We start from the raw sequence: 25,701 nt of genomic DNA, 5'->3' as shown, positions 1-25,701 counted from the left end.
TCCTTCCCTTCCCTTCCTTTTCCCCTTCTTTAATCTTCCTTCCCTTCCCTTCCTCTTCCCCTTTTTTAATCTTCCTTCCCTTCCTTTCCTTTTCCCCTTCTTTAATCTTCCTTCCCTTCCCTTCCTCTTCCCCTTCTTTAATCTTCCTTCCCTTCCCTTCCTTTTCCCCTTCTTTAATCTTCCTTTCCTTTCCTCCCCTCCCATTCTTTTTCCCCAGTCCTAGTTTTGTTATACAAATTTGTTTACTGTGAATGCGGCGTGTTGCTTTTCACGCATCGTTCCGTTCCATTTGAGAAACGCCGCCCCCCCCTTCAAATTTCCACAGGCAGATGTTCGCCTATTAATTAAGGGACGCCCTGCACCACGGATCCCTCGCCAGATGTGCGAGAGGAGGAACTGGCCTGGCAGATGCCTTAAACCAGGGGTGTCCAAACTTGGCAACTTTAAGACTTGTGGACTTTCAACTCCCAGAATTCCCCAGCCAGCTCTTCTGGGAGTTGAAAGTCCACAAGTCTTAAAGTTGCCAAGTTTGGACACCCCTGCCTTAAACCCTCGATTGAGGAGTTCGGTGTACCTCCGCTTCTGCCTACCAGCCGGCTGCAACCCCCCTCCCCAGCATTGGTCTCTGTTGCGCAGTTCGCCGCTTCTCTTCCAAACGAGACCCCCAGCTGGTCAGCCACCTGCTGCCGAAAATCTTCGCACAATCACATCTTCTCCCAAAGAGAAATAATGGGAAACTGAGGCAAGCAATTCTTGGGACGATCACGTGAAGGGTTAATACCACTTTATAAGGCCTTGGTGAGGCCACACTTGGAATATTTGCATTCAGTTTTGGTCGCCACGATGTAGAAAAGATGCAGAGACTCTGGAAAGAGTGCAGAGAAGAGCAAGAAAGAGGATTAGGGGACTGGAGACTAAAACCTATGAAGAACGGTTGCAGGAACTGGGTATGTTTAGCTTAATAGAAAGAAGGACTAGGGGAGATGTGATAGCAGTCTTCCAATATCTCAGGGGTTGCCCCAAAAAAGAGGGAGTCAAGCTATTCTCCAAGGCACCTGAAGACAGAACAAGAAGCAATGGGTGGAAACTAATGAAGGAGAGAAGCAACCTAGAACTAAGGAGATTTTTTTCTGACAATTAGAACAATTAATCAGTGGAACAGCTTACACCAGAAGTTGTGAATGCCCCAACACTGGAAGTTTTTAAGAAGATGTTGGATAGCCATTTGTCTGGAACTATATAAGGTTTCCTGCCTAGGCAGCGGGTTGGACTAGAAGACCTCCAAGGTCCCTTCCAACTCTCCTATTGTATTGCATTGATCCCTTCACTCTCAGTTTGGTCCCCCGGTAATGCCAAATGCTGATGTAGGAGGCCGAGAGCCGATGGTTTCTCCCATGAATGAATTCTTACCCCGGGTTGAGAAACCGCCATAATCCGTGAGAAACCTTTTTCCGCGCAGGAGTTTTGTGGCACACGGTAGAAACGGGAAGGGTTTTTTTTTCCCACCCCTTTCCCAGGAAAAAGAGATGGGGAAAAAAGGACAGCAGAGAAGGAAATCAGTGGCCGAGCAACCTGTCCAGTCCTCGACAGCGAAAGGCAGATCGTCCTCGACTTACAAGCCCAGGATTTCCATTGCTAAATGAGATAGTGGTCAAGGGAGTTTTGCCCTACATTTACGACCTTTATTCCCATAGTTGTTAAGTGAATCACTACGGTTGTTAGGTTAGTAACACTGTCGTTCAGTGAATCTGGATTCCCCGTTGACTCTGCTCGTTGGGAGGTCGCAAAAAGGGGTCATGTGACACCCCCCCCGGGGATGCTGCAACGCTCGTAAGTCCAAGTCAGTTGCTAAGCGTCTGAATTTTGATTGCGTGACCATGGAGGGGGGCTGCAACAGTTGTAAGAATGAGAAACGGTCATAAGTCACTTGCAAGGTCTGAATTTTGATCATGGGATCACGCGGATGCTACAATGGTCGTAAGTGTGAGAAACGGTCATAAGTCACTTACCAAGGTCTGAATTTTGACCATGTGACCAAAATTGGGGGTGCTGCAACCGTTCTAAATGTGAGAAATCCCACTTAAATCCCCTTTTTTCCAGTGTTTCGAATGGTCACTAAATGAAGTGTCCAAGTCAAGGACTGCCCGCACTGCCATTATTTGTTTCTCTCCTTCTGTTCGCCCTGACAAAACTTTTTCTCTTGGGTTTCAAACCAAGAAGGGAAGTTTTTCACTCCGGGGCGAGTTCGCCTCGCCTTCAAACCACCTCAACCATGACGGGATGCATCCCGCTGCATCTCCAGTCCCGAGTAAGGAGATATTCCGCCCCAAGCAATGAAGGATTATTAAATCATTTCCTGACCGGCTTTCCAGCTGGTGGACAGGAAGACAAAGAGAAATGAATCTCATTGGATCACAAAAAAACAGAAAAGCTGCCCCAGGATGGGGAGGGAGAATTATGAAATATGTCTTGCACCCTCCTTCTGCTAGATTCATTGAGCGGAGACCCCTGGCTTCTTCCTTTGTGCTTATTAATATTATTAGTAAATATTAATTCACTGACGTCGCTGGATACCCGTGCTTTGTGATAAACCTATGTGATCGGGCTATGGAGGATAAATTTTGTTCACAATCCATTTGGCTCCGTGGTGCTCGGCGATTGAAACACATAAGGGAATATCGCTCCCGCCGCCCTGAGTCCGGAAGCAGTTCCATAGGTGGAAGGCGTAGACATTTTGGTGAGGTACCGACGTTTAGTACTGTAAGGAGCCCCAGACCGGTCCTGAGTGAAGGAGTGGAACGCCTGCCAGTTTGAACTGAGGTAACGGAATGTGAGGCAAATGGCAGTTGGAACAGAGTTCTTTTCAGCCGGGGAGGGGGGAGTAGAACGCCTTAGCATCAGAGGATGTTAATTACTGTATAAGAAATACTAATGATCTGATGGTCATTTCAAAAAATCCTTTCTTAGCAAGCACCTAGAAGCCCAGAGGAACATACGTTCCAAATTTCAAGCAGCATTGTCCAGTTTCACCTGATCAACATTCTCACGCTTGGCCCCTAGCTCGTATTTATGATGGTTGCAGTGTCCCGGGGTCATGTCAACCCCCTCACCGGGAGAAGGTGAGTTCTAGTCCCACCTTAGGCACGAAAGCCGGCTGGGTGACTTTGGGCCAATCACCAGGAGACGGTGAGTTCTAGTCCCGCCTTAGGCATGAAAGCCGGCTGGGTGACTTTGGGCCAGTCACTCTTTCTCTCTCTGTCCAACCCACCTCACAGGGTTGTCGTTGTGGGCAAAATAGGACGAAGAAACCGTGCCTGGGATGTTCACAGCCTTGAGTTATTTGTAAAAAGAACAAAGGTGGGAAACAAATACACACACACACACACACATAAGTAAAAATTGCACGGCTGAGCCACTTCCTCCTAGGGCAGCCTCCGAGAAAGCTACTCCATCATCCCAACCCCAGAACCCCATTTCCTACCGAGGCAGCCAGATGGCCAAGGCCTAATGGAGGCAGGCTGGGTGAGGGGGTGCACAGCGTGGTGTGTGTGTGTGTGTGTGTACCTCGCCCGTCCCTCCAATCGAGCGCGAAGCCCATTCCGATGCCTGCAAAGCTGTCTCTCCCCCCCTCCTCCCCCCAGTAGCCGAGCTGCAGGAGCTGGAGATGAGTAATTAGGTTCCGTGCTTATTAAATGTTTCCTTGCAGGCCAATTTAGCAGCTAATCTTTGTGAAACGCTTAGCGGGTCCCTCGGCAGCGGCGTTTTGCCGAGCGGAGCCAGAAACAGGCGATTAAATCAAGATTCGCTACAGTGGTTCTTACTGTCGGGTCCCCGAGAGCCGCAATTTGCAACTCTTGGTGTTTAGCTTTATCACGACCAGCACTTACACACACACACACTCACACACACACTCACACACGGACATGCAATGCCTTCTCTCTCCCGCAGGAACGACAGGCCACAAAAGACCTTAGAGCAGCGGTGGGATTGAAAAATTCTAGCAACCAGTTCTCTGCCTGGGTGCTGGGTTGGACGTGGCCTACTTGGCTTCAGGGCAGGAGGGGAGGGCATTTTCACCCTCCCCAGGCTCCGGAGGATTTTCTCGAGCCTCCGGGAGGGCGAAAACGTCCTCTCCCGGGCTCTGGAGGCCGAAACGGGCCCATTTGCGGACTTCCGGCAGGTCCGTTTTTTGCCCTCCCACCCACTTACCTGGCATGATGAATGGGCCGCGTGTAAACTCCCGGGAGGGGAGGGGCAAGGTGGACTGGGTCAGCCGGTCCTTGTAACTTGGTTCGGCTGAACCAGATTAAAACTGACATCCAGTTCGCCCGAATCGATCCGAACCGGCTGAATCCCATCCCTGCTTTAGAGGGAGGTGTCACCATCACAACACGCAACAGGGCAACATCCCAGGAGATACAGTTGACTTACGACAGCTCATTTAATGACCGAAGTTACAAGGGGGGCATGTGGTGGACGCCGGGTCCCGTTGCACCGTACCGGTTGTACCGGAATGCGGAAGCCACCACTGAACTCGGCAGCCACTTGTCTGCAATAGTATAGGGCAGTGATGGCGAATCTTTTTGGTACCGAGTGCATGTGTGCATGTGTGTGCGCCAGAGCACCGGAAATGTGAAGACCAGATGGCTGGCACACGCATGCCTGTATTTTGGCCGTTTGTGGCCATTTTTCAGACTGTTTTCAGGCCATTTTCAGACCATTTTTGGTCCAAAAATGGCCTAAAAACAGCCTGAAAAACGGCCTGAAAACAGTTGTTTTGGGGGGCATTTTCAGGCCATTTTCCAGCACTCCAGTGCTTGCGAAGACCGACTGGCTGGCATGCATGCTAGAAACCAGAAGAGTGGCTGGCGATGGGGCACGTGCCCACAGAGAGGGTTCACACGTGCCATAGGTTCGCCATCATGGCTATAGGGTCTTCTGCTTGATCAGGGGGTTGGACTAGAAGACCTCCAGGGTCCCTTCCCAGCTCTATTCTGATTGATTGAGCCCGGCCTAGGCGTCTGAAAAGCTGGACTGGTTGCTCGCCCGTCAGGTAAAGAGAAGGCAAGCCGGGCACTGCAAGGGAACCCTGGCAAAAGCTGGCTGGGGAATTCTGGGAAATCAAAATCCGCAGAGCGGAGGGTTGAAATAAAAGTGACCCCTGACCTCCCAGGACATCGTCCCAGCGGAATCTCTCATTTCTTTCTCCTTTGTTCCAAACTGCAATTACAAGGAGCGAGGAGAGTCCACCCGTTCAATGGCCAAGAGAGGCGCTGGGTTTTCTTTGCCGGATGGTTAAACAAGTCAACAAGGAACGAAGGATTTCACGAGAAAACGCCCCCTTGGCAGAGAGACGGCAACCATTCAAAGGGCAGAACTTTCCTTCTTATGCAATCCTGCATGGTTGCATTCGATCATCGCATTTCAGGATTGGCACCGGAATTCTTTCATTTGTGGCTGATGATATGGGGGCAAGAATTCAAAATACTTCCTCCCTCCCTCTCTCTTTGTCTCTGTCTCTTTCTCTCTTTGTCTCTCTCTCTTTTTGTCTCTGTCTCTCTTTGTCTCTGTCTCTTTCTCTCTTTGTCTATCTCTCTTTCTCTCTTTGTCTCTCTCTCTTTCTCTCTTTGTCTCTCTCTCTTTGTCTATCTCTCTTTCTCTCTCTGTCTCTCTCTCTTTTTGTCTCTCTCTCTCTTTGTCTCTGTCTTTCTCTGTCTTTCAGTCTTTCTCTTTCTCTCTCTCTTTGTCTCTCTCCCTCCCTTTTTGTCTCTTTCCCCCCCCCTTTGTCTCTCTCCCTCCCTCTCTTTGTTTCTCTCTCACTCTATCTCTTTCTCTGTCTCTCTTTTTGTATCTCTCCCTCTCTTTGTCTCTCTCTGTGTCTCTCTCTCTTTGTCTGTCTCTCTTTTTGTCTCTCTCTTTGTCTCTGTCTCTCTCTTTGTCTCTGTCACTCTCTCTCTCTGTCTTTCAGTCTCTCTTTCTCTCTCTCTCTTTCTCTCTCTTTGTCTCTCTCCCCCTCTTTGTCTCTCTCCCTCCCTCTCTCTTTGTCTCTCTCTCACTCTCACTCTCTTTGTCTCTGTCTCTCTTTTTGTATCTCTCTCCCTCTCTGTCTCTCTCTCTCTGTCTCTCTCTTTGTCTCTCTCTCTGTCTCTGTCTCTCTGTCTGTCTCTCTGTCTGTCTGTCTGTCTGTCTCTCTCTCTCCCCCTCTGTCTCTCTCTCTGTCTCTCTCTCTCTGTGTCTCTCTCTCTGTCTGTCTGTCTCTCTCTCCCCCTCTGTCTCTCTCTCTCTCTCTCTCTCTTTGTCTCTGTCTCTCTGTGTCTCTCTATCTCTCTTTGCTCTCTCTGTCTGTCTCTCTCTCTTTTTGTCTCTTCTCTCTCTGTGTGTGTCTGTCTGTCTCTGTCTCTGTCTCTGTCTCTCTCTCTCTTTCTCTCTCAGAAATCCTTGTGGGAGGAGGTTGAGGATCCCTTAGCTACACAAACTCAAATTGATCAGGACAGCCAACCCTTCGCAAATCTCTCAGATCAAGACTCTCAAATTGGGGTGTCCCAGGAGTTGCTTATCTAAAACATGGAGGTACTTTGCATCCAGAAAAACTCCTTCCCAGACATTCACTTCCTAGTTGGGTAATGAAATGTCTGCAAGAAACGATCAAGCTCAGAGAGCACCAAGGACCTCCTCCTCTCCATAGATCCTACCCACTTCTAGCACTGATGATGTTACTTAGTAGGGCAATGAAACATCTGCAAGGAAACAGCCAAGCCCAGAGACCACCAAAAACCCCACAGTCCTCCTCTTCCTCTCCACAAACCCCTCTCCCTTCTAGCACTGATGATGTTACTTAGTAGGGCAAATGAAACATCTGTAAGAAAACAGCCAAGCTCGGAGAGCACCAGGGACCCCCACAGATTGAAAAATGTAAAAATAAACTTTGGGCCGCTTCCCCTTCTTACAGCAGGAACAGGTGACTCGGTGTCCTGCGGGAACATGAGAGGACAGCTTCCCAAAACGGATGGTCTGAATCAGATGGACATCTGGAGCTCATTATTTGGAGGCGATGCTGCCCAACCAAGGCTCCTCTTCAAAAGCGATATATTTTTCAAGAGCAAAATATTGGAGATGCTCCAGCTCTGGGGCTTTTTCCTAGAAAAAAGGATACTGGCCGAGGTAGGACTTGGGGTGGATTCAACAAGTGAGGTTTGGCTTAAAACTGTACACCTCTCTCTTCAACAAAGGAGTTTTGTGGCTCTAAAGTTGGGCTTCTCATCATCATAATCTAGGCAGAACACGAAGGCACCCTTGTCCGGAATCCGTTTGCGGGCCGTCCTCGACTTACAACCGACCGTTCGTTTAGCGACCGTTCGAAGGTACCAAAAAAAAAAGGGACTGACGTTCGCTTTTTTTGCAGCCTCTCCAAAGTCACGGGATTAAAATTCAGGGCGCTTGGCCCACTGGCATGTCCTTAAGACGGTTGCAGTCTCCCGGGGTCATGTGAGTCCCCTTTTGCGACCTTCGGACAAAATGCAAAGTCAGCAAACGGGTTTCTAATTTAACAACCACGGGGATTCGTTTCACGACCATAGCAAGAAAGGTCGTAAAATGAGGGGGAAATTCACCCGACTGTCCGGCTTCACAACAGCAATTGGGGGTTCAATTGCAGTCTTAAGTCGAAGACTATCTTAGTTAATAATTAATACACTGGTGGGCGATGGGACCAGTTTGTCCCACCTGGTCAACAAGTATTTCTCACTCTTAGCAACTTTAAAATAGGTGGACTTCAACTCCCAGCATTCCCCACCCGGAAGGAATGGACTTCAACTCCCAGAATTCCCCAGCCAGACGGAATGGACTTCATCTCCCAGAATTCCCCAGGAAGCATACACAGACTTCAACTCCCAAAATTCTCCAGCCAGAAGGCATGGACTTCAACTCCCAGCATTCCCCAGGCAGTATACATGGACTTCAACTCCCAGCATTCCCCAGGAAGCATACATGGACTTCAACTCCCAGAATTCCCCAGCCAGAAGGCATGCACTTCATCTCCCAGCATTCCCCACCCAGAAGGAATGGACTTCAACTCCCAGCATTCCCCAGGCAGTATACATGGACTTCAACTCCCAGCGTTCCCCAGGCAACATACATGGACTTCAATTCCCAGCATTCCCCAGGCAGTATACATGGACTTCAACTCCCAGCGTTCCCCAGGCAACATACATGGACTTCAATTCCCAGCATTCCCCAGGCAACATACATGGACTTCAATTCCCAGCATTCCCCAGGCAGTATACATGGACTTCAACTCCCAGCATTCCCCAGGCAACATATATGGACTTCAACTCCCAGCATTCCCCAGGCAGTATACATGGACTTCAACTCCCAGAATTTTCCAGCTGGAAGGCATGGACTTCAACTCCCAGAATTCCCCACCCAGAAGAAATGGACTTCAACTCCCAGAATTCCCCAGGAAGCATACACGGACTTCAACTCCCAGCATTCCCCAGCCAGAAGGAATGGACATCAACTCCCAGAATTCCGCCGGTGGGTGGGAAAATAGTCATATTTTCCACCTCAAGGGAAAGAGGACTGGGGAAGGATTGTCAAAAAATAAAATAAAAAGTCAAGATGGAAGATTGCAACCGTGTGATGAAATTCCAACAACTCTCTGACCCTGACTATTTTTTTTTTTTTGTTTTAATTTTGACTTATGAAGTTATTTGGATGAGTAACGAAACGTCTCAGATTAACAAACTTTGGTCCGGTTGCCATGAGTTAACTCTTTTTTTTTTCTTAAAGATACTTTTGGCCTGGATGGTTGAGTCTTCATTGACATATTGCAATACATTTTGGGGAGAAACCCCTACGGTTGGTTTGGCAAGACTTGGCATTTTCCAAGGCCTCTCTGACTTTCTGCCTATTTTGTTAAATTTTCATTTTATTTTGACTGATCAAGTTACTTCGATGAGTAACGAAACGTCTCAGATTAGCCAGTTTTGGTCCACTTTTTAGATACGTGTGATGAAAGCTCCACCCTTTTTTTATACGTGTCACAAAAGGGAGGAGCTTCATTGGCATGGTTATGGCAGCCATCTTGACTTTTTTGACCACTTCCCCTGCCACAAGTCTTAGGATAATACACAAAAAACACACTCTTTCCTTCTAGAAAGCCTGCAGTCTATCTGGCTGCCAGAAGAGGGAAAACAAACCAAAAGACATTCAAACAAGCCGAGATTATTTTGAGTACACTTTTTCATCCTCCTCGTCCATCATTAGATTTGCCTCATGCTTTTCCATTAAAACAGTGTTTCCCAACCTCAGCAATTTTTATGAGGTGCGGACTTCAACTCCCAGAATTCCCTAGCCAGCATGGCTAACTGAGGAATTCTGGGAGTTGCAGTCCACCAATGCTGCTTGGGGGATTCCGGGGGTTGAACGCCCCTCGCCTTAACATTGCTGAGGTTGAAAAACACTGCGCTAAAAAAAATGCTCCAGAATAAATACAGGATAAAGCAGAACAGGTGTAAAAAAAAAAAAAGATTTAAATTGGGAACGGCGACAGCTGGCAGATTAAATTTATTTCAGCATCGAATCGGCGGACAACTTCTCTGAATTAAAACGCCTTTGTTTGCCCTTCGAAATGTGAATGAAAGTGGTTTTTAACTTTTTTGACACGCTGAGTGTGTGCATCGCACCGGCCTCTTGGTGCGCTTAAATGGGAGTGTCCTAAATTGTCACCCTCAAATGTACAAAAGGGAAAAGGGAGAAAAGTCGGTTGCTCCCGGTTTTACTACCTGTCTGCTTCATGCGCGCGCATGCGCTAACAATTTACAGGGAACTGCGTATGTACACACACTACAAAACGACATGCCGGCAACGGCAGCAGGGGCCAGGGAACCGGTCTGAGGGCGTGGCCAGCCTGGATTGCTGCCGGTTCTGCTATCCAGGCCAAAAAACCACTACCAGGAGCAACCCACCTCTGGAACAGGGTGTGTTATGGGTGCCATGTGCGTTTGGCATGAGCTGCTGTTGCCACATGACTGGAGCAGTTCGAAATTCTTGCTGCTTCAACTCACCTTCAGAATGCAAAAAGATGCAGCCCATAAACGCTCAGTTGAGATGCAGCAGGGAAGCACGGATCTCCCCCCGCCCCCCACCCCGAGGTGCTCAAACCTGCAGAGTTTGGGGTTTACGTAAATCCCCCCCCCTTCCTTTCTCTAGGTAGCTTTGCCTGAAAGCAGGAGAAGCAGCAACAGATGGAAATTAATCGAGGAGAGAAGCAACCTAGAACTAAGGAGGAATTTCCTGACAGTGGAGAACAATCAACCAATAAAATAGCTCCATCAGAGTCTTCTTAAAGACTTCCAGTGTTGGGGCATTCACAACTTCTGGAGACAACTTCTGTTCCACTGATTCATTGTTCTCGCTGTCAGGAAGTTTCTCTTCAGTTCTAAGTTGCTTCTCTCCTTGATTAGTTTCCACCCATTGCTTCTTGTCCTGCCCTCAGGTGCTTTGGAGAATAGTTTGACTCCCTCTTCTTTGTGGCAGCCCCTGAGATATTGGAACTCTACTATCATGTCTCCCCTAGTCCTTCTTTTCATTAAACTAGACATACCTAGTCCCTGCAACCGTTCTTCATATGTTTTAGCCTCCAGTCCCCTCATCCTCTTTGTTGCTCTTCTCTGCACTCTTTCTAGAGTCTCCACATCTTTTTTACATCGTGGCGACCAGAACTGAATGCAGGATTCCAAGTGTGGCCTTACCAAGGCCTTATAAAGTGGTATTAACCCTTCACGGGATCTTGATTCCATCCCTCTGTTTATGTAGCCTAGCCAAGCCTTACTTGTTGCTGTCTCGGTACTCATAGCTGTAGCAGCCTTGTGGCATCCCGGTCTCCTTGTCCAAAGTAAACGAGAGTTTCATCTGGAGGAAGAGGAAGAGAAGGAAGGGAGAGGAGAAAAAGAGAGAGAGAAGGAGAGAGAGAAGGAGAGAGAGAGAGAAAAAAAAGAGAGAGAGAAGGAGAGAGAGAGAGAGAGAGAGAGAGAAGGAGAGAGAGAGAGAAAGAGGGAGGGAGGGAGGGAGGGAGGGAGAGAGAGAGAGAGAAAGAGAGAGAGAGAGAAACACATTTAGGCAACGTTCTCCAATGCAGCATCAAGAGGAAGCAACTGGGAAAGGCCAATGGGAGCAACCGGCCTCACCAAAACCTGACACGCAACCATCAAAGGCTGGAAATTCAACCCACTTTCCAAACCTCAAGAAGGAATCAGATGGCCAGTGGGGAAAACGCTCGGTTTTTTCCACTCTTTTTGTTAAGAAAAAGTGTTTGTGGTTGTTCTCAAATGGCAAGGGTCAGGACCGCTCCCTGCCACTCTACATTCACTAACTCACTCACACTCTCTCTCTCTCTCTCACACACACACATGCATGTATTAGCTGCAAACTCTCCACCCACACATCAACCCTGCCCTAGGTGAATGAACCAGGCTCCCTGCCCTACAACTGCGGATGGAAAGCAAGATTCACCGCGGTAAAAGATGCAGTGAAGCCTAGGAAAGACCTGGAGGCCAAAACATACGAAGGACGGTTGCAGGAATTGGGTAGGGCTAGTTTAACAAAGAGAAAAGGACTATGGGGGTGAGAGGAGAGCCGTTTCCCAATATGTGAGGGGTTTGTCCCAGGGAAGAGGGGGGGTCAACCTGTTCTCCAAAGCACCAGGAGCAGCAATGGATGCTCAACAAGGAGAGAAGCAACTTAGAACTGAGGAGAAACTTCCTGACAGTGAGAACAATTCATCAGCGGAACAGAAATTGCCTCCAGAAGTTGTGAATGCTCCCAACACTGGAAGTTTTTAAGAAGATGTTGGATAGCCATTTGTCTGAAGTGGTGTAGGGTTTCCTGCCTAGGCAGGGGGTTGGACTAGAAGACCTCCAAGGTCCCTTCCAACTCTGTTATTCTGAATTAAGGAAGGTATAATAAGTACCATATTTTGGTCCCTTCCTTGACTGCTCACCTTGAATCGCATTGTACATGAGGGTAGTCCTCATGTGCTGTTGGACAATATCACAAATGACACACTTGGATTTCCAACAAATAATTTATCTCCTGTCCTTTGAGCCACAATCTCTCTCTCTCTCTCTCTCCCTGTTTTATTTTATTTCTTTATTCCTTTTAATTTTTTATTCTCCTCCAAATCCTATTTAGTCCCTTGCTTTAAAAAAAGGCTTCTAAATTGGGTGCCTCAGTGGTGGGTTGCAGGTGGTATGCCCCAGTACGGGCATACCGGAGCTTGCCTGGAGCACTGGGTACCGTTCCGGTACGGTGTTCCGGAGGGTCCACTTGCCCACCCACACTCCTTATCTGTCTTTAAAGCCTTCGGCGCTTCCGCCGAGCTGCTGGAGCGTCGCAGAGGCTTGCTGAGGCGTTGCTGGAAGGCAAGGCACATGCATGCATTGCATGCATTTGCGTGTGCAGTGTGTGCGTTCATGTGCAGGATGCCGGGCCCCTTTGCAACCGTACCGGTTGCAACGGGATCCAGAAGCCACCACTGGAGTGCCCCCCCCCCCCGCCGCCATATGGAGAAGTTTTCACTTTTCCTTTGGTCCCTGGACTACTTCTTCTTCTCCTCTCCAGTAATTTGCATGTGGGACTCTGGGGAAGAGTTTAGAAATAACATAATAAGAGGATTAGAGGGGGCCTTGGAAGTCTTCTAGTCAACCCCCCCCCCCCGCAGCACAAGCAGGACACCCTATGCCATTCCAGACAAGCGGCTCTCCAGTTTCTTCTTAAAAACCTCCAGTGATGGAGCACCCACAATTTCTGGTAGCAAACAGTTCCACTGGTTAATTGTTCTCATTGTCAGGAAATTTCTCCTCAGTTCCAGGTTGATTAATTTTGCTTCTTGTCCTGCCTTCAAGTGCTTTGGAAAAGAAGTTAACCCCCCTCTTCTCTGGGACAGAGCCTCAAATATATTGAAAAACTGCTATCATGTCACCTGTAGTCCTTCTTTCCACTAGACTAGATAGGATTCACGAAATTGTTGTGGACCGCCAGCGGCCAATGGAGCTGGCAGCAGATTCGGACAGTGAGGAGGTTGGGGAGGAAGATGGGCCAGTCCTGGAGTCTGGGGAAGGCTCGGACGAGGGCTCTGTGTCGGAGGCAGAGAGGGGGCCAGGGCAGTTTGACAGTTATCAGCTGCCTTCAGAGTCAGACATCAGTGGGGCAGAAGAACAGCTGGAGCCTGTTCCCAGTGTGCGCATGCGCAGAGTTGCCAGACGAAGGGAGCAGCTAAAGAACAGGGGTCGACTTGGGAGTAAGGCCACAGGTGGACGGTGAATGGCCCCTCCCAGAGGAAATAAAAGAGGAGTGAAGGGGAGTGGAGTTTGCAGGAGACAATTAGTTTGCTTCATTTGTTTGTGACTCTCCAAGACTCCTTGCCAAGTTTTGCAGAGATCGGCCTGGCAGCTCTCAAAGCCAGATGAGGTCTGTGACCGTAAATCCTCCCTGGAAAGACTTTGCTGGATGTGAAGGAGCAGAATTCACAGTAAAAGGGGTTTTCATCAAGACCAGGTGTTTGCTTCATGCTCTCGGGAAGCCTCGGTCAGAACAAGCTGAAAGCAACTTGTCCCAACAATGAAACAGAGAGAAGGCACCACAGGGAATATTTAATTAATAAATAAATAAAGAGGGAGGAGGAGGAAGAAGGGGGAGGGCCGTGGGGAGCAAGCCCAGATTCAACAGCCGCGGGCAAGGAAACTTTTTCCATGCTGAATGCAGCTGGTGAGCAAGCATCAGCCTGGACCATTCCAGACCGCACATCTGCATAATGAGGGATGATGCACTCTTCCCCGCTTTCGTGTCAAAAGGAGAAGTGCGTACATTGGCAGCCCGGCTTGTAAGATGATGCTTTCCGGCATTCAAGACGCCTTTTTCCCAGCTGAGGAACATGCTCAAGGATGAGATCCCAGGATGTTCCCCAGCTGCCATCAAGGATGGTAGAAAGGGAGCGCATGGGTTCAGGGCGGGAAGGAGGGAGATGGGAGTAGAAGGGAAGGGAGAGAATGAGGAAGAAAGGAAATGGGAGAAGGATAGAGGAAGTGGAAGTGGGAAGGAAGGAAGGAAGGGAAGAAGAAGGGAGATCTGGAAGGGAGAAAGGAAAAAAGAGGAAGAGTAGCAGAAGGAGGAAAAGAAAAAAAGGAAGGGAAGAACAAGGAAGGGGAAGAAAAGGAAGAAGAACAAAAGGCAAAGGAAGGAAGGGAAGGAAGGAGGGAAAGGGGACCAGAAAAAGAAGAAATGGGAGAGAAAGGAGGGAAAGGAAGAATAGCAGGAGAAACAAAAAGAGGAAGGGGAAGCTACGAAAGGGGAGAGTAAGAGTAAGGAAGAATAGGTGGACAGGAGAGAGAAAGGGGAAAGGGGAAAGTCAGAGGGAGAAGGGAGAGAAGGAGGGATGGTTTCAGGGAGGGAGGGAGGGAGATGGGAGTAGAAAGGAAGGAAAGAAGGGAAGGAAGAGAACGAGGAAGAAAGGAAATGGGAGAAGAATAGTGGAAGTGGAGGTGGGAAGGAAGGGAAGAAGAAGGGAGGTCTGGAAGGGAAGGGGAAGAGGAAAAAAGAGGAAGAGTAGCAGAAGGAGGGGAAGAAAAAAAGGAAGGAAAGAACAAGGAAGAGGAAGAAAAGGAAGAACAAAAGGCAGAGAAAGGGAAGAAGGGAAGAAAGGAGGGAAAGAGGACAAGAAAAAGAAAAAAATGGGAGAGAAAGGAAGGATAGTGGGAGAAAGAAAAAAGAAAGGAAGAAAAGAGGAAGGGGAAGTTGGGAAAGGGGAGAGTAGGATTAAGGAAGAATAGGAGGAAAGGAGAGGGGAAGGGGAAAGTCAGGAGGAAGGGAGAGAAGGAAGGATGATTTTAGGGAGGAAGGAAGCACTGGCCAACTCAGGAAGAACCCCGCCCACAGAGTTGGGAATGTCACTCTAAAGACTCTGATGATGTGGCAGCTGTGAATAACAGAATAACTGAGTTGGAAGGGACCTTGGAGGTCTTCTAGTCCAATCCCTTGCTCAGACAGGAGACCCTATATCATTTCAGAGACATGGTTGTTCCCATCTCGTGCAGTGTTGGGGCATTCACAACTTCTGGAGGCAATTTCTGTTCCACTGATTCATTGTTCTCACTGTCAGGAAATTTCTCCTCAATTCCAGGTTGCTTCTCTCCTGGATTAGTTTCCACCCATTGCTTCTTGTTCTACCCTCAGGTGCCTTGGAGAATAGCTTGACTCCCTCTTCTTTGTGGCAACCCCTGAGATATTGGAAGACTGCTATCCTGTCTCTCCTAGTCCTTCTTTCTATTAAACTAGAGATGCCCAGTTCCTGCAACCATTCTTCATATGTCTTAGTCTCCAGTCCCCTAATCCTCTTTGTTGCTCTTCTCTGCACTCTTTCCAGAGTCTCTGCATCTTTTCTACATCGTGGCGACCAAAACTGGATGCAAATATTCCAAGTGTGGCCTTTCCAAAGCCTTATGAAAGCAGCAATGCTTTGGTTGGTAAGAATACGCTTGGAAGCTCGCTTGCACTTTGGGTGAGAAACTTGAGAAAAGGCTGAATTGCATTGTTCGCCTGGGAGAAGAGGGAGGGGGGGTTAATTGAGTCAGTAGGGTGTTAATGAAACCAAGGTCCCATGCAGCCCACCTACCGGGTGCCTGAGTTTGCACTAACTTTCTTGGACCGTGGGAGGAGAGCTGACCTTTTACGACAAAAGAGGGAGAGATAGATAGCTAGATAACTAGGTAGCTAAATAGCTAGCTAGACAGACAGACAGACAAACAGACAGACACAGAGAGACTGAGAGAGAGAAATAGAGAGAAAGAAAGAAAGAGAGAGGGGGGGACAGAGACTGAGAGAGAGAGAGAGACTGAGACAGAGAGAGAGAAAGCTAGAGAGAAACAGAGAGAGAGAAACAGAAAGAGCGAGAAAGAAAGAGAGACAGAGATAGAGACAGAGTAAGAGAAAGGGAGGGAGGGAGGGAGGGAGACAGAGAGAGAGAGAGAGAAAGAAAGAAAGAGACAGACAGAGACGGACAGACATACACAGAGACAGAGAGACAGAGACTGAGAGAGACAGAGAGAGACAGTAAGAGAGAGACAGAAAGAGAGTGGAAGAGAGAGTGAAAGAAAGAGAGAGACATAGAAAGAGAGACAGACAGAGAGAGAAAGAATGAGAGAGAGTCAGAAAAAGACAGAGAGAGATACAGAAAGAAAAAGACAGAGAGACAGAAAAAGAAAGAAAAAAAGAAAGAAAAATAGAAAGACAAAGACTGAGAGAGTAAGAGAGAGAGAAACAGAAAAAGACAGACAGACAGAGAGAGACAGAGAGAGAGATGGGGGAGGGAAGAAGGGGGAGGGGGCTGGCTTTCTTTGCAAACATTTCCCCTTCTGAGCCCAGAAGAAAATTGCAAAGTAAAATTAATCGGCTATTAAAGAGCAACGGCTAGATTAAGAGGTTTTATCTGCCGGTTGGCATTTGATGCAGCCCCCACGTTGGCTCATTAGATGCCGTGCCAATTCTTAGCTCCTCTGCGGGGCACCCATCGGCAAGCGAGACAAGGCAGCTGGCAAAGAAGAAACTCACTGCCGTCCTTGAAGCTTTGAAGCCAAGGCAAGGAAGGATCTAAGGGGGATTCATCCTGGGGTGTCCGTCAACAACAACAACAACAACAACAACAACAACACACACACACACCTGGGATCACTAACACAGGCCACACATCATATTGCAGCCAGGTGGCAATTGCTAAGTTTCCATAATATAAATAATAAACAAAATAAATAACAGACAGACAGTTGGGTCTAGGAGTTAGGATACTTGGCTAGAAACTGGGAGACTGTGAGTTCTAGTTTCACTTTAGCTACGAAGGTTGAATGTGTGACTTTGGGCCAATCACTAGGAGACGGGGAGTTCTAGTCCAGCCTTAGGCATGAAAGGCGGCTGGGTGACTTTGGGCCAATCACCAGGAGACTGGGAGTTCTAGTCCAGCCTTAGGCATGAAAGGCGGCTGGGTGACTTTGGGCCAATCACCAGGAGACTGGGAGTTCTAGTCCAACCTTAGGCATGAAAGGCGGCTGGGTGACTTTGGGCCAATCACCAGGAGACTGGGAGTTCTAGTCCAGACTTAGGCATTAAAGGTGGCTGTGTGACTTTGGGAAAATCACCAGGAGACTGGGAGTTCTAGTCCAGCCTTAGGCATGAAAGGCGGCTGGGTGACTTTGGGCCAATCACCAGGAGACTGGGAGTTCTAGTCCAACCTTAGGCATGAAAGGCGGCTGGGTGACTTTGGGCCAATCACCAGGAGACGGGGAGTTCTAGTCCAGCCTTAGGCATGAAAGGTGGCTGTGTGACTTTGGGCCAATCACCAGGAGACTGGGAGTTCTAGTCCAGCCTTAGGCATGAAAGGCGGCTGGGTGACTTTGGGCCAATCACCAGGAGACGGGGAGTTCTAGTCCAGCCTTAGGCATGAAAGGCGGCTGGGTGACTTTGGGCCAATCACCAGCAGACTGGGAGTTCTAGTCCAGCCTTAGGCATGAAAGGCGGCTGTGTGACTTTGGGCCAATCACCAGGAGACGGGGAGTTCTAGTCCAGCCTTAGGCATGAAAGGTGGCTGTGTGACTTTGGGCCAATCACCAGGAGACTGGGAGTTCTAGTCCAACGTTAGGCATGATAGGTGGCTTTGTGACTTTGGGCCAATCACTAGGAGACGGGGAGTTCTAGTCCAACCTTAGGCATGAAAGGCGGCTGGGTGACTTTGGGCCAATCACCAGGAGACTGGGAGTTCTAGTCCAGCCTTAGGCATGAAAGGTGGCTGTGTGACTTTGGGCCAATCACCGGGAGACAGTGAGTTCTAGTCCAGCCTTAGGCATGAAAGGTGGCTGTGTGACTTTGGGCCAATTACCGGGAGACGGTGAGTTCTAGTCCAGCCTTAGGCATGAAAGGCGGCTGGGTGACTTTGGGCCAATCACCAGGAGACTGGGAGTTCTAGTCCAGCCTTAGGCATGAAAGGCGGCTGGGTGACTTTGGGCCAATCACCAGGAGACTGGGAGTTCTAGTCCAACCTTAGGCATGAAAGGCGGCTGGGTGACTTTGGGCCAATCACCAGGAGACTGGGAGTTCTAGTCCAGCCTTAGGCATGAAAGGCGGCTGGGTGACTTTGGGCCAATCACCAGGAGACGGGGAGTTCTAGTCCAGCCTTAGGCATGAAAGGCGGCTGTGTGACTTTGGGCCAATCACCAGGAGACGGGGAGTTCTAGTCCAGCCTTAGGCATGAAAGGCGGCTGTGTGACTTTGGGCCAATCACCAGGAGACGGGGAGTTCTAGTCCAGCCTTAGGCATGAAAGGCGGCTGTGTGACTTTGGGCCAATCACCAGGAGACTGGGAGTTCTAGTCCAGCCTTAGGCATGAAAGGCGGCTGTGTGACTTTGGGCCAATCACCAGGAGACGGGGAGTTCTAGTCCAGCCTTAGGCATGAAAGGCGGCTGTGTGACTTTGGGCCAAACACCAGGAGACTGGGAGTTCTAGTCCAGCGTTAGGCATGAAAGGTGGCTGTGTGACTTTGGGCCAAACACCAGGAGACTGGGAGTTCTAGTCCAGCCTTAGGCATGAAAGGTGGCTGTGTGACTTTGGGCCAATCACCAGGAGACTGGGAGTTCTAGTCCAGCCTTAGGCATGAAAGGTGGCTGTGTGACTTTGGGCCAATCACCCGGAGACTGGGAGTTCTAGTCCAACCTTAGGCATGAAAGGCGGCTGTGTGACTTTGGGCCAATTACCGGGAGACGGTGAGTTCTAGTCCAGCCTTAGGCATGAAAGGCGGCTGGGTGACTTTGGGCCAATTACCGGGAGACGGTGAGTTCTAGTCCAACCTTAGGCATGAAAGGCGGCTGGGTGACTTTGGGCCAAACACCAGGAGACTGGGAGTTCTAGTCCAACCTTAGGCATGAAAGGCGGCTGTGTGACTTTGGGCCAATTACCGGGAGACGGTGAGTTCTAGTCCAGCCTTAGGCATGAAAGGTGGCTGGGTGACTTTGGGCCAATTACCGGGAGACGGTGAGTTCTAGTCCAGCCTTAGGCATGAAAGGTGGCTGTGTGACTTTGGGCCAATTACCGGGAGACGGTGAGTTCTAGTCCAGCCTTAGGCATGAAAGGCGGCTGGGTGACTTTGGGCCAATCACCAGGAGACTGGGAGTTCTAGTCCAGCCTTAGGCATGAAAGGCGGCTGGGTGACTTTGGGCCAATCACCAGGAGACGGGGAGTTCTAGTCCAACCTTAGGCATGAAAGGCGGCTGTGTGACTTTGGGCCAATCACCAGGAGACTGGGAGTTCTAGTCCAGCCTTAGGCATGAAAGGCGGCTGGGTGACTTTGGGCCAATCACCAGGAGACTGGGAGTTCTAGTCCAGCCTTAGGCATGAAAGGCGGCTGGGTGACTTTGGGCCAATCACCAGGAGACTGGGAGTTCTAGTCCAACCTTAGGCATGAAAGGCGGCTGGGTGACTTTGGGCCAATCACCAGGAGACTGGGAGTTCTAGTCCAGCCTTAGGCATGAAAGGCGGCTGGGTGACTTTGGACCAATCACCAGGAGACTGGGAGTTCTAGTCCAACCTTAGGCATGAAAGGCGGCTGGGTGACTTTGGGCCAATCACCAGGAGACTGGGAGTTCTAGTCCAGCCTTAGGCATGAAAGGCGGCTGGGTGACTTTGGGCCAATCACCAGGAGACTGGGAGTTCTAGTCCAACCTTAGGCATGAAAGGCGGCTGGGTGACTTTGGGCCAATCACCAGGAGACTGGGAGTTCTAGTCCAGACTTAGGCATTAAAGGCGGCTGTGTGACTTTGGGCCAATCACCAGGAGACTGGGAGTTCTAGTCCAACCTTAGGCATGAAAGGCGGCTGGGTGACTTTGGGCCAATCACCAGGAGACTGGGAGTTCTAGTCCAACCTTAGGCATGAACGGCGGCTGGGTGACTTTGGGCCAATCACCAGGAGACTGGGAGTTCTAGTCCAGCCTTAGGCATGAAAGGAGGCTGGGTGACTTTGGGCCAATCACCAAATAACATGCCATTATTTCTGGGAAGCCAAGAGGGCCATTCAAGAGAGCCATGTGGGACAGTGGATGAGCGCATAAAACTGGCCCTTGGGCAGAAGGCAGAACTGACAGCCAAGCCAGGCCTCCTGGTGGGAGGGAGAGACAAGCCCCCAATCCTTCGCTCCCTACTTCAGAAACGGTTCTTTCCGGTTCATCGGCTCCAGGCACAAAAGGGCCGTTCTTTGTGCAAGGAGATGGGATTGGGAAGAGAATTTGGGGAGGGGATTGGCTGGGGACAGAGACCCTCCTCGCCATCTGAAGAAGAAGGTCCATTGATGAAGGTGGCCAGGTGGACCTCTGAGTTGGGAGATGATGGAAGCCTGCAAGAAAACAACCAATCCAGGATCCCATGTCTTTCTTCCTCCTCTCCTCCTCCTCCTATCTGTTGGAGGAGGGAAAGAAACAGAGGGGGGGAGAGAAGAAGGGAGGGAGGAAAGGAGGGAGGGAGGGACGAAGGGGGAAAAGAGAGGGAGGGAAAGAAGAATAAGGAAGGAGGGAGGGAGGAAGGAAAAGAGGAAGGAAGAGGGGAGTTGGGGGAAGGAAGGAGGGAGGAAGAGGGAAGAAAATAAGAAGAGAGGAAAGGAGGGAGGACAAAGGGGAAAAAGAGAGGGGGGATGAGAGGGAGAAATAAGGAGGGGGGAGGAAGCAGAGAGAAAGAGGGAAATAAGGGAGAAGGGAGGGAGGGAGGAAAAGAGGAAGGAAGAGGGTAGGGAGAGGGAGAGGAAAAAGAAAGGGGGGAGGGAAGAAAATAAGAAGGGAGGGAGGGGAAAGAAAGGAAGGGAGGGAGGGAGGAAGGAACAAAATGGGAAAAGAGAGAAAAGGAAGGAGAGGGGGAGAAATAAGGAGGGAAAGAGAAAGGAAAGGAGAGGGAGGGAGGGAGGAACACGAGCGATGTCGAGCTGGCCACGCCCCCTGGCTACGCCACGCCCCCAGGTCAAACACAACCCTGATTCAGCCCTCAATGAAATCAAGTTTGGCACCCCTGCAATAGAGGGTCTGGGGGGGGGGGGCTGTCTAATTAGAAAAGAGCGAGTGAACGGAGTGAGGTTGCTAATTCAGCTAAATGAGATCCCTCCGAAGCAAAGTCTCCCAACAGGGGAAGCAGCAGCTGAAGCTCAACTGGGGGGGTGAAAGTTGATTGTCACTGTTTTTCAACCTTGGGAACTTGAAAATGGGCGGACTTCAACTCCCAGAATTCCCCAGCTAGAACAGTGAGAAATCCGTAAGTTGGGTGGCTTTCAGGCCTAAGGCGGGACTAGAACTCACCGTCTCCTGGTGATTGGCCCAAAGTCACCCAGCTGGCTTTCATACCTAAGGCAGAACTAGAACTCACCGTCTCCTGGTGATTGGCCTAAAGTCACTCAGCTTGCTTTTATGCATAAGGCGGGACTAGAACTCATCTCCTCCTGGTGATTGGCCCAAAGTCACCCAGCTAGCTTGCTTTCATGCATAAGGCAGGATTAGAACTCACAGTCTCCTGTTGATTGGCTCAAAGTCACCCAGCTGGCTTTCATGCCTAAAGCGGAACTAGAATTCCGGTTTTCTAGCCCGACGCCTTCACCGTTAACTGCCTATCTTTCTCCTGGAATTCAGTCCATAGGTTCTTTGAATGGCACCCTTGACTTCCTGTTATGCATTAAAGGTTGATTTTTACCTGCCAAACTAGGCGCCTGGCTTAAAGGATAACCTGAGATCTGGATGAGGAGCAGGGGAAGGGGGGTGGGTGGCTTTCAGCAAACATCTACAGAAGCCTTTCTCAGCCAGCCATTCACAGAAGCCAAGGGTCTCTGTCCAATAGAGCCTAATTGAAGAAAATAAAATAAAATAAAAACAAACATTGCTTTTGGAACTCGCCCCGCGCCCCGCAGCGCACCAATGAGAGTTTTTACGCACTGTGACCTAGGCTGCTGGCCTGATGCTTGGCTGCTCTTACACACCTCGTCAAATGGGAACGGCATGGGGGTAGGAACGAATTGTATTTATTATGACACTGGTTTCGTTGGTTTGTTTGTTTGTTTATTTTTAACGCAACCTTTTGTCGGGTCACCTCGGGTTCAGCGAGAGGAGCTGACAATGATTTGAAGGATTCCTCCCGAGTCAAAAAAAATAGTCGAGCGAGGCTACATTTCAAAGAGCGTTCCGAACACTTAACTTACAAATTTAGCTTGCTGTTTTCGTTTCTGTTTTTTTTTTTTTAAATAAAAATTTAGCTGTCTGGTTGTGCTTTGGAGAAGGGCAAATAAATACCGTATTTTTCAGAGTATAAGACGCACCAAGATTTTGAAGAGGCAAATTTAAAAAAAACAGGTTTTGCACTCTGCAGACTTCCCAAAAATGGCCCGTTTTTCACGAAAACGGCCCTGTTTTTTTTCCCCAAAAAAGGGCATGAATAACCTTTAGGAGGCTTGTAGAGGGGAGGGAGGGCCCAAAAACGAGCAAAAAATGGCCCATTTTTCGCAAAAACGGGCCCGTTTTTTGTCATAAAAAGGGCATGCATAGCCTTTAGGAGGCTTATAGAGTGCTCCTGGGGGCTGGGGGGGCAAAAAATGGCCTGTTTTTCGCTCATTTCTGCCCTCCCCAGCCCCCAGGAGCACCCTATAAGCCTCCTAAAGCAGGGGTGTCCAAACTTGGGAACTTTAAGACTTGTGGACTTCAACTCCCAGAATTCCCCAGCTGGCTGGGGAATTCTGGGAGTTGAAGTCCACAAGTCTTAAAGTTCCCAAGTTTGGACACCCCTGTCCTAAAGGCTATGAACGGCCACTTTGGTGAAGGGGACAGGATTTCAGGAGGCAAAAAATGCTGTATTCAGTGTATAAGATGCACCCAGATTTTCAGCCTCTTTTTTGAGGGAAAAAGGATGCGTCTTATACTCCGAAAAATATGGCAAGTAACCAATAATTCATGAGCCATAGCAATCCCTGAAGTAGCCAGCTGTGATTCACAAAAAGTGTTAAGCTTTCTAGTAAAGCTTTCTAAAACGAGGAGTAACGATGACTCAGGGGTTATAAAGACACTGAGCTTGTCAGCTGGAAAGCTGACAGCTCAGGTTTGAGACCTGCGTGCCATGCGATGGGGGTGAGCTCCCCTTCCTTGCTCCAGCTCCTGCCCACCTAGCAGTTTGAAAGCAGGCAAATCACCCTCATCTTCATCATCCTCATTTAACGACCCCATCATCCCTGCGGGGTGGAATCTGGGCAACGGACTGGAGCTAGCAGAGTGTTTTTTAATGGCCGGATGCCCTTCCTGTCGCCGATGCAGAGTTTTGTTCAACAGATACATATTCTCAATGTGCCCAGAGAGAGAAATATCTGCCTCTACCTAGGATCAGACTCACAGCCTTCTGATTGTGAGGTGAGAGCTCCTCCTCTAGGCCAGTGCACCACTCCGTTTGAAAGCAGGCAAATTCAGTGGGATGGTAAGAGCGTTCTGTGCGTCTTTGGCATATGGCCTTGCTGGCCCTCTTGACCATGGAAGTGTCTTCAGCCAATGCTGGCTCCCTTGGTCAAGAAACATAGGTGAGCGACTTCCGGTTCCGCTGACGGCGACGGGCAAGTCCTTTGCCCGCTCCGGCTCCCCGGTGGGCTTCCCCACTCCTTGGGGGGCACAGGACACCCCGGAGAGGTGTCCTGCCGGAGGAGCGGCTTGGCGGGGGATCCCTGCATCGGCGGCGGCTGGTGGGGGCCCCCCCGCTTCGCTCTAGGCATCGGGGAGCAGTATCGGAGGGCGCGCAGCGTCTTCGCAACAGGCTGACCGGAGTATGAAAAAATAGAAGGAAGCAGCGGCGGCGTGGTGAGGCGCTTCCCCCCTTCATTCCCTTTATTGACTCGAAGGATTTTTCAGCTCTTTAAAACTTTTACTTTCGGATTGCTTTGGAGGCGCGGCTAGAGGGAGGGGGATTCCCCCCCCCTTGGACAAGCGGCTTGGAACAATTCTGCTCTCAGCCCCAGGGGAAGGAGGAGGGGGGAGAGCCAACCAATGATGCCACACCCTTGCTAAAGTGATTTTTTATTGAACTTAACTCCATAACTACTGATGATCTGAGGACTTTGGGCACTTTGAAAACTTTGTTATGCCTCTGAGCCCAAAACTGGCAGGGCAAGATGGCACACTTCCGTTGTCTTTATGAACTGTGAAACCTGACTCCACCTTTAAAAATTCAGGCTTCCGGTCTTTGTCTCCGTGCTACCCAGAAGAATCTCTTGTGGATTGTTATTCTTTGAACTCTCTGGGGGGGAAAATTTTACTCTACTGCCAGACTGACTAGAGAAATTCTCTCCTGCTTGGATCTTCTGCCTCCTGGACTCATCTGGCTGCTCTGCTGCTCCAGCTGTCCATTCTCTACACTGACTGAACTCTTTATTTCATAAACTATGTCTCCTAAAAGACCACCTCCTGGAAAACCTGGCTTTGCTACCTCTGTCCCGACATCAGCATCATCCAGTCCTGCTACACAATCAAAGATTACAGACCTGATGCAACCCAAAAGTACAGAGATGGATCTGCAACAAATGCTTCAGCAACTCATACAGGGCCAAGAGGAAATTAAGAAACAATTAAAGGAAATGAAAGAAGAAATTAAAGAGAATCAAGTCCAAATCTATAAGAACTCACAGAGACTGGACCTTGTGGAGGGTGGGGTGGCGGAGGCGAGGGGGGGGGGGTAGAAGCAGTGCAGAAGGGAAACAAAGAACTTGATACCCAGCAAATGAAAACAGAATTTGAGAGAATGTCATTTTATCTTAGATTCCAAAATGTGATAGAAGCAGATGAGGAAAATATAAGGGACATCATGACAAACATTTTGGCGGAATATATACACAAAGAAAAACAACAGATGGAATGGGAGATAGACCTGGTTTATAGAGTGAACTCAGCCTATGCCAGAACACACAATGTACCCAGGGAGGTACATATTAAATTTCTTAGAAAAAGCACAAGAGACGAAATTCTGGGTGTACAAAGGGGGCAGGCACTGACATACCACAATAGGGAAATAACCATCTTGAAGCAGATCCCCAAGAAAATTAGGGAAAAAAGGAAAAATTATTCGCAATTGGCGAATAAATTATACCAGAAGGGGGTGTGGTTTAGATGGTTGATGCCTGAAGTATGTTGATATTCTGGGAGGAGACAAGAATTAGAATTAATACACCCATAGAGGCACAGGCCTTTATGAAAAAAAAAAAAATACACCTAGAAAAAACAGAAGATCCTACAACGGATATGCAAGACACGGGAGGGGCCGGAGCTCTGCCAGCGGGGGGAGAAGGGGCAATACCAAGAAAGCTCAGATCACAAAAATGAATAAGAAAATCTCATTGATATAAACTGACCGAAAGTAGTAATGAAATTAATATGTGGATTATATACTACAATGTATAAACTGATTGAAAGTACCAATAGAATTAACATGCTGATTATATATGACTATGCATTAATGTTTTATATTCAAATGTATACTATGAGTTTGGAGGGAGGGGGCGCCTACCACGCTTTGCAACTGCCAAAATTTGTATACCTTTCCATTACCTTTTCCCTTATAAATGTTAAAAAAACCAATAAAACTTCTTTATAAAAAAAAAGAAAAAAAAAGAAACA

The 25,701-nt window shown here is 49.0% G+C and overlaps 1 protein-coding gene across 2 annotated transcripts in view; it reads right to left on the bottom strand.

The window, feature by feature from the left end:
* The window catches only part of DIS3L2 (DIS3 like 3'-5' exoribonuclease 2), a 223,157-nt gene that overhangs the window by 27,677 nt on the left and 169,779 nt on the right, over positions 1-25,701 (bottom strand). For both annotated transcript variants that reach the window (XM_081956034.1, XM_081956033.1), the window contains one exon: positions 10,832-10,911. In XM_081956034.1, coding sequence (XP_081812160.1) covers positions 10,832-10,911 — 80 coding nt within the window. The remainder of the gene's footprint in view (positions 1-10,831; positions 10,912-25,701) is intronic.

The sequence above is a fragment of the Natrix helvetica genome (genome assembly GCF_964273705.1).
Source record: "Natrix helvetica genome assembly, chromosome: 5".
Taxonomy (NCBI): Eukaryota; Metazoa; Chordata; class Lepidosauria; order Squamata; family Natricidae; genus Natrix; species Natrix helvetica.
Note: the sequence above shows the minus strand (reverse complement) of the source record. Positions and strands in the feature narration are given on the sequence as shown.